Genomic DNA, 9,800 nt, shown 5'->3' on the forward strand with positions numbered 1-9,800 from the left:
TTTAGAGATTCGTGTGAGTGTCTTGGTGACATAGGACTGTAGGATGTCTCCAAAATTGACAAAAAACTCATTCATTGTTTCAGTCAATCTTTGAAATCGCAACAGGGTGCTTTGAAATCAAAATGCTCGTGGCCTTAATGTATTAAGATATAATTAATTATCTACATAGCCCCAATTAACATCCGAATCGTGGCGACAGACTTTTCCCCCGTCAGATCAGCAACGGCTTCGCCCAGCGCTTTCTTGTCCTCAGGGAGAACGACCAGGTGTCTGAAAACCGGGTCGTCGACCTCGACGCATTTCGTCATCAAGACGTCGAGCACGTCGTTAACTGAAGGGCCCGGGGTCACTTTCATTGCGTTGATTAAGCATCTCACTTGACGTCTATCAATGTCATGAATGGTGTCGTCATTGCTCTGGGCTTCTAGTTGAGACAAAACCGATGTCACCATTCCTGTTTCTACCTTAGTAGGTTCGATCAGGCACACCCTAAAGTAAAATCAACAAACATGTTATACAGTTTTAAACTGAACATGTAAGGGAGCTTTAGACTTTCGCGATGCGGACGTTTAAAGGGAAAACATGTCCTGCGCTTGCGCAAAATTCCTTATCAACATCTATTCATAGCTCGCGTTGTCTGAGCTTCACTACGCGTTTTGGGCTATTTTTTACGTCCGCTCAATTCATGGCGCAGAGAGCTACACGTACTTGACGCACCAATCATATAGGGGTGCCATTGTATTTTCATAGATTGCGTCTCCCCGTTATCTCAACTACTTTGTTACACAACGCAGGGAGAAAGAAGAACGCCCAACGAAATCGTCGTCTTAAACGTCCGCGTCTAATCTAAATCTAAAGGTTATGCTCCCCATTGCCACGATCGCTATGACAGCAATCACGGACACACATGCACACACACATCAATAATACAGGACTGGAAAAAGATCGAACAACGTTCTCTACAAATAAGCTATGACTTGCAAGATTCGTTGTCACATCTTCCACTAGCTGTGATGTTGTGGCCCTAATTAAACATATATAATATAGAAGAACACATTGAAGAATTATGGATTCATAGGTAAGTTCTAGCTGATACACTAATGTATCCAAAAAACACAAGTCTAATATTTCGAAAGCGGCTTTGAGATCAATTTTTGTTACTAATGGAACATATGGACCTGTATGTCACATTGCATTCAAAATTGTAATGAATAAATGCAAAATACAAGTATCACTTTAATAGGATGAAACTCTCTTTTGGTCATCTCGATCTTTTCAAAGTTTATTTTTATCACGAAATTTTCATTTGCCTCTAAAATCATGCGTTGACTCGATGTCCCTTTACCCGAAATCATATCGAAACCAAAATCATTCTTGTTGCTTTTAAGGAGAAATTTATCTCTAATATACCTGTGAATCTATTAAATGCACAAATATTGTTGTAGTACACGTTAGTGAAGTTTAAAGTTTATTCGATAATACTTTCAAAACTGTTAAAAAGTTCTTAGATTTGATATTACTTAATATGCCGTCATCGCTTTGTGAAAAGACTAGTTTTCAAGCATAGTGAAAGAGCGCAATATCCATGATATTTCTCATATTTAGGTCAGTAACAAAATCTAAGGAAAGATTCATGGAATTTAGGCATACTCTCTTCAACTTGTCACAAATCGTTGTTGATTGCTCATAAATTTAATCAAATATTTAAAAGACCATGACTCTTATAAATGTTGCCTCTTGTTTGCAATGATTACCGGTAATCAGGTAATTGGATGAATTACTCTGCATGTGATTGTTTGGAATAATGAATTAGTCTCAAAGAAAATGATTACTACTCTATAATACCTGATATTGAATGACTTGACCGTGGAGAGCAGTGATTCGAAAAATCCTTCCAAGGCAAACTTGGAGGCGCTGTAGAAGTCATAGTAAGGGACACCTGTAATCCAGTGAGACAGTATACAATAACGTAATCATTGACAATGACGTGGAGTGAAAAATTAACATGTCTGAAGTTCTGGAACATTGAAGAAATATCAGGTAACATGGCTAAGGGGCTATACAAGCGGCTTGTACGCCTTTCTCCTCTATATTATCCTGATCGCATTCTCACATTCTAAGGTTGCCTAACAACTATTCTAGTATTTTTTATCAATCTACTTTATATATGTATGTATGGATGTATGTATTCGTTTATTCATTCTTATCTATTTATTTAGTATTGTTTATAATTATGTTTATCTATCGTTTATTCTCTTTGATGAACAAATTGGTGGAGGAGATGAATTTGATCTATGGATTTTGTATTCACTATCTACATTCAGACTATTCATTAAAATGATAATCAACATGATTAAGGAGTTCTTGCTGCATTGTTGGCAGTTTCTCCTCTCAATACATTATGTTATCACCATTCTGATTATTTTTACTATCATTATCATCTTTATCGTTTAGCATATATAGAGACTGAATCTATATATGCATCTATAAGATGTGGTTGTACATAGTATCATCATCATCATCATCATCATCATCATTTTACAGTTCGGAATAAACACTTCCCGTCTTCAGTAAGTCACTATCTCATTTTATGCCTTGTGTGCGTTCAACTGCCTCTAAGTGGCACAGACAAGATTTTGAGCATTGGGATTGAAATTTGGAACAAAGCGTTACCACCAATGTGTCAGTTGGCGTTCATGCAGGAAACTTTATCCGCGTACCTTGTTTTCCCGCCACACTCGTTACGCTGATGATTTTTCCCGCCTTTTTCTGCTTCATGTGAGGGAGTACCGCCTGAGTGAGTCGAATAGTGCCAATAGTGTTCACGTTAAAGATGCTCTCGATTTTGGCGCGTGACACGCATTCCGGGATTCCCACGACAGCAATTCCCGCTATGTTGACTGAAGAATAAGGAGATCAATACATATGAGCTACCACAGCAAAACTTTCAAATCTCCACTTGACACAATGATATGGCTAATGTACTGCGGTTATACTTCAAACGTCTATATTACTGCCTTTAGACGTGAAAAGCAGTAAACAAACAACGTAACCCCCTTGATAAAAAAAAACAAAACGTAGTGCTCTTGTTGATTAACAGGTTTCCGTATTGGAAAATGAATTTGGTCATAGGCAAACATTTAATGGCTTTATTAAAAAAACAAACCCGTTTTGATGGGCAGGCCATAGAAAAAAAAAACACCCTACATTATCAAATTTCAAGAGACACAATGAAAAGAGAGGCTCATTGTTTTGTCGTCAGGAGAATATTTATATTATATTGGATGGCTATGAATGGGATACTATACGTTCGTGCATTGGGGCACGTAATACCGCACTCGGCGCGAGATTCGCCACTGGTCTATTCAACGCGGCGCTACGCGCCTTGTTGAATAGACCAGTGGCTTATCTCGCGCCTCGTGCGATATTCGTGCCCTATGCACTCACAACTCATAAATTATTCGTTTTATACAACACCTTGTCCACAATCACAGTACTAAATTAGAGACCGCTAACTCAGGAAGGCCCAAAAATAAATGTAACAATTAGGCCGAGAATTGTAAACCACCCTGTGTACTGCTTTCAAACACTCGTCATGATTCGACCACACAGTCACAGGAATCACAAACTCCGCAGGGTCTATACCCATTCTACGCTAACGTTAGATCGAGTTAGGCCTGACTGTTAAGCCTACCTGAGATGTCGGTAGATCTACTAGTAGGTCTAGACTTTCTCTATTTCCGAAAATGATTTTGTATAAAAACACAGAAAAATAATCAAATTACGGTTTCTCAACTTGAAATGAAGTCTTGATTTTGGGATCACTGTGGTCCACGTAGCAGATCAGAGTCAAAACTAAAAACACAGAGCATGCAGTAGGTAGGCCGCAATACATGCAACTAGCTAGGTAAAGTAGCTGCGCGTACACGTTAACGTTGCAGTACTCCGCCGCGCGCGACTGGTCTGTTTACCGGCAGCGCATCGCAGCGCAGCCGGCCAGCACGTACAATGTAGTTTGCTGGCGCTTTGCTGCTGTGAGCAGCCATGCATTAGTAGCCCCCCACGAAGCCGTGCTATAGTACCTTCGAGCCGTGCAATAGGCCCATGCCAGGGGCCTATTGTATGGCTGTCACTCTCAATGAGTTTGGTAGGTATTTTCTATTGAATGTCATGTGACATGTTCTTGGCCAATCACAATTCGACATCATTCTGAGGTGTTGTATAGCAGGGGATATTGCATGAGTTAGGGCCAATATTGCACGAATCGAAGATGAGTGCAATATTAACCCTAACGAGTGCAATATTCCCTGGTTTTCCATGAATCAAGGCCATGCAATATAATTATTATCATCTATACAATCAATCAGAGCAAGCATAACCTGCACAAAATTACCCGGTTCTACTTGTCTTTGAAGTTGACTCGGCAGTCCCATCACAGCGCTGAAAAGGGGAAGCCCCTAAAACTGCGTATGAAACAAACAACTAGCAAGATGTTTGCGCGCTTGTGAAAATGTAACAAAATGACGCGCACTAGTAGCAAGCGTTTGCGCATTCAGCAAGCGCTCACGCAATAAACGAGACGGAATTCTTCTTCTTCTTCTGATTAGTCTGCCTCCTTCAATAGACTGAAGATTCTTGCAGACTGGTGCTATTTACATTATAATACAATTTATTTACAGATATTTACAAGCACATAGAAAATTTGACGAAAATACTAGCCACTGTGATCAACCGTTAGACGGTTTCGAAATGATCCCACAGATGGCGCTGAAACAATTTCTGACGACAGGGAATTCCAGTTCCTGGAATATCGAATATCGAATATCGAAAATTGAATATCGTGTGATCTTGAACGGCAAGTAACAACGGTAGCCTATGGGGAATTAATACGTTGGCCTATGCGTTTCGTTCAATATGCTCTGATATTGAATGGTAAACATTGAGCGGACTACACTACGCGTTTTTAATGCGCCGCTAAAACGTCCTATATAGATGATAATCTATGGGATTGATTCAGCAGGCGTGCAATTCAACACCTAGCTGGCTTCGCTGAAAAAGGCAAGATCCAACACTTAAGCCTGTGCCTAAGCTGAGCTGACAGTAGTTGCCTGCATGTGGACTACGCAATGTCTATTGTAAAGCAGATATTCGACTGTCAAATTTGCAAGAAAATCATCGCGACAATGTCCAATAGAATCATATCAATGCGACAGATAGGTAGGACAACTCATACACGGTGGAACAGTCTCGGGATCGCAGTGAAACTGCTTCATCAATAGATTTGATAGGACTGTAGGGAGCATCATGTTAGGGAAAACATGTAAATATTTAGGATTCTATAGCATTTATATTCTAGATAGAACGTTAATAAAGCCTCAAATATTATTAATATAAATGAATCAGCCTCACATGACAAATTTCATGAAAATCATTGAAAATAATCAACTGTAGGGATACTTTAACATAAGAGGTAGGTCCAAGTCCTCGAAAAATTCGCCAATATATCATGTTTCATTATTGACCACCTTTGAATCTCATTGCATAATTTTCTGTTTTAAGCAAGTTTATAGGACTGGATTAAATGGTTTGATTCTGTTGAAAATTAGACAGACATCATCACAGATTTGCTGGTTTCAGATAAGGACATAATCTCTAACCGTGCAAAGATTGTATCATTTTATGAAGGAATCAGCTAAGAAATGGGGCAATTAAAAGATCTGAAAAAAAAATCTGACAGTGCTATTTGAGCAGCAGCGATGACTGAGAACTAGTGAAATACATGCTTGATGTTTTAAGGGTAAACACAATGTAATGGAATGGAAAAAATTCATTAAAGCAAATTAAATGAATAGTTTTTTTTCAATGATTGCCACTTTTATTTCTTTCTTTGAAGAACAACAAACAAGAACAACAACAAGAACAAGGCAATGACGAAGATAAAACTAATATTTTGTCACTTCGCTTCCTTTTTTTTTTCGATTACGGAGCTATGTTGGCCTTTTCAACGAAGAGTAAACCAGCCATGCAGGAAACGGCTGTGATCAGCAAGTACTCACTGAGAATATCGACGCCTCCATGCGTTGTAATGACGTCATCAACTACTCGTGTGATGTCTTCATCCTTGGTGATGTCCATCTCCTTAATGAAGATTGTTTTATCAATAGCGTCCCCAACGGCGGCAACTAACTCGGCCTTTTCTGACATGGCAATGACGGTAGCGATGACAAGGTAGCGTTGATCGGGGTCTTGTGCGAGACGTCGAGCCGTAGAGAGCCCGATACCAGACGAACATCCGGTCACGAGAACTACTTGAGGAGCCATGGTGACCACACGAAGTTCCCCGAGTTCTTTATATGAAGATAATACATGGAAACAAGTTTACCCGAATAGTTTAGCATTATCGCGGATTTGTTCATGGAAAGGTGAGATGTCGAAAAATTATTGATAATGGCATTTGAGACGAAATAAGTATAACCTGTACGAGAATGACTCCCTGTCATTTAATTATCATAATATTTAACTTCACGCTATATAGCTGGTTAGGTTAAATGAATTATTTACCATTTGCAGATGAAACAAAAGCCAAGCTTTCGTGCTGCACGATTTTAAATGTGAACCTGCAGTCATGCAGGCTGGCCTTCTGATGTTACCACTTTCATTGAGAGATCCCATCCATTCAGAGAGACATGCATTGTTCCTTCACGATAACACTCAAATTTGGAAAAGTGTAATTTGTCATTGTTGTTTTTAAAGTTAATGTGCTCCGTTATGCATGACATTTGTCAACATAATTAGGTATCATTGGAAAGAAGAAAAGTTTCTCTTTCCCCACAATCAACATTGCACTCTCCAGAGCTGACAATTTTGAAATATTAGCCCTCCAAATTTGGATTACATTTTTTTTTTGGGATACGCACTGTATATTCCTTTTCGTGAAGCCCGAATTCGTATTTGTCAATAAACAGGTGGTCCTCTACAGCAAAATAAATAATATTCATCATAAATCCCGATATATTCAAAGCTAAATGAAAAAGATACACATAACGGCCCTAAGCTATCTAAATTCCGGCCTTCTTTCAAATTGAATGGAGCTATTTGGAACATGGTTGCCTATTCACGAATTTGAATGATCGACGAGATTTCGTCGCCAGCTTGCCATAAATTTGAACGCTCATTGCTGAAATGCGTGCTCCTTTCTTAAATTTAAATGCTCCAATTGTGAATTTGAGTGCTCTGACAGTGAACTTGAATGTTCCGATAGTAAATTTGAATGCCCCGATAGTGAATTCAAATGACCGGATTTTGAATTTGATAGCTGATTCAGCGCTGCGAGCATGGAACGCGTAAAATTGAATGCTCGGAATAGGAACTTGGTTAACGAAAGTATGAAATTGAACGGGAAAACCTATAGTTTTAATAATAACAACAAAATTATTTCGACTAAACCGTCTACAGTTATTGTTATTGAGAATAAATCAAATGATAGTATCTCCTTAGATTATATAGGCTTTATTCAAAAAAATTTATATGGTAGGATGCTTTGTGCTGCAAGTGACCTAAACATATGCATCGAATGTGATACCTCGAAGATTTTAAAATCACTGCTCCATGTCAAACAATACCGTTAAGTTTGTCTTCCAACATAATTTTCATGCATTCTACTTCTTTTTCTTGCTCCTCATCTTCTTTGTTCTTTCCTTCCTTCTCTCTTTACACTTTTGATAGGCGCTCATAGTTTAAGTTTACTATTAAGACTAGCGGTATCCTCTCTGATGATATCTGCTCAGAATTTTAGAGAATGTCGATTAAAGTTGACAAATTTCTAATACTCATTCAATTTCCTGCATGGTTTGCATTGCTGCTTTCTGTGTCCATACAAACTCTGTTCTCAACGTTAACAACACCTGTAATGCACGTCAAAACAATACTGACATTTACCACACAGTAGAACCCAAACATCTATCACTTTATGTTGTATTTTGCTGTGCTCGACTTCTTTTTTTTTCTCTCCTCATACTCCGGTTAACAATGTGAACTTCATATAGCGATGAAAGCAGAACACGGACCCACAATACATCGAAAAGAACAAAGCAACGTATCATTGATAATAATAATAATGATAATGATGATGATAATAATAATAATAATAATAATATTGATAATTACAATAAAAATATAATTATAGAGCCTCATATAAAGCGCTCATTCTACCTAAAAAGATACTCATGGCGCTGTAGAACACAGTACATTCCTGTATCACGTGACAACATACATACTAATACATACTAATGTCTTCTCACCTTTTGCAGAAGGTCGGAAATCTAAAGGTGCGACGTAAAGTGCAGTGCGATCTTGTGTGTGCTGTGTCCAGTGAGACGGTCAGAATATTCTAGACAAAACTGTAATGACATTTTAGTTTTTAGCCGACTTGTGTAAACTGTATAGGGGCAGTTGGTCAGTACGACTGCGATATATCTTGAGGGTGAAGTCTATGTATGCTCAAGACAAATAGTCCAGGAGTATTTTCATAGTTTTAACCTGGCCATAAAACAAGCTGATTTTTTTTTTTTCTGGATAGGTCTCGAAATATGTCTAGAATAACATACTTAAAGTCCTCATAAATCCTCCTTGAGCGTTTTTTTGCAATCCACGCAAGTATCGTAATCCAAGATGGCGTCCAATATGGCCGAAATTTCATGAAATTCCAAATACAAAATTTAAATGTCTAAATATATGTTTTGAAGTATGAGGAACTCAATAAAATACCTACCAAGAGTTGTTGAAGCATGCAAGTACCGTAATACAAGATGGCGTCAAAATGTCTAAATATATATTTTGAGACATAAGGAACCTAATGAAATACTTATTCAGAGATCATGAAGCGCGTAATTACCCAAAAACCACTCGAGTTCTTCGCGAAAACCAAATGTTGCCCCAAATGGCCACCATTTGTTTATCAAAACATTGCTGCTTTTAGCCTGTTTCAGAGACAATGACATTCAACATACTGTTCAAGATTCAACAACACAGATGGTCCAGGGGAATCTTTCCCTAGAATGTGCACAACATGGATAAAGGTTGGTCTGGATGCATCCTCTGATAATACAATACTTTATTTTCCAAATATTTAACTTGAAATATACGAACTTTGTCATTGAATTGCAATCATGAAAAGGCTAAACGTATTAAAATAATATTAAATATATTCTTTGAGGATGGACAATTTTCTCAATATTACACCAAGGGTGCAGTAGGCCGTTTAATGACGATCATAAAAATACAGAACTCCCTCCATTCGAAAGGGGTCTCCATCCCCCACATCCTCCACTAGCTCATTGCCTTGAGTATACTAGTCTTTATTCTATTTACACTCGAAATAAATATCTAGTATTTCATCAACAGTGCATACCATAAAACCCGTAAAAAAAATCCCCGTTTTGTTGGAGGGTGAACCACCTCATACACGTTCCCCGCATATTTTCATAGATATATAATTTCTTACTTTTATGACAAAAACAAATATCAAATATTTCACCTAAAGAGTGCCCTAAATCTCTGAATATCAAATTGGAAAATGCTAAAGACTCCATCGTTTAGGAAGCAGTGTTCTCCTCCCATACTCCCTCCTACCCGACACTTTCCTGAATATATATTTTTCCTAACGTTTTAAAATAGAAAACAAATATTGGATATTTCACCAAAAGGGTGCAACAGATCTGTGAATTTCAAGTCTGAAAAAGCGAAATTTTCCCTCGTGTGGGAGCGGGCAACCCTATGATCGCACACTTCCATGATTATAT

The 9,800-nt window shown here is 38.1% G+C and overlaps 1 protein-coding gene across 1 annotated transcript; it reads right to left on the minus strand.

The window, feature by feature from the left end:
• Positions 1-161: 161 nt before the first annotated feature.
• On the minus strand, positions 162-6,321 carry LOC139712774 (retinol dehydrogenase 8-like). The gene is made up of 4 exons (XM_071624569.1): positions 6,057-6,321; positions 2,721-2,900; positions 1,846-1,939; positions 162-489 (listed from the first exon to the last, which is right to left on the minus strand). Exons 1-4 carry the CDS (start codon positions 6,319-6,321, stop codon positions 162-164), a joined length of 867 nt encoding a protein of 288 aa, XP_071480670.1.
• Positions 6,322-9,800: the final 3,479 nt, after the last annotated feature.

This window comes from Diadema antillarum, unplaced genomic scaffold (genome assembly GCF_040938485.1).
Source record: "Diadema antillarum isolate AM-2024a unplaced genomic scaffold, OU_Dant_1.0 scf00000042, whole genome shotgun sequence".
NCBI classification, from domain to species: domain Eukaryota; kingdom Metazoa; phylum Echinodermata; class Echinoidea; order Diadematoida; family Diadematidae; genus Diadema; species Diadema antillarum.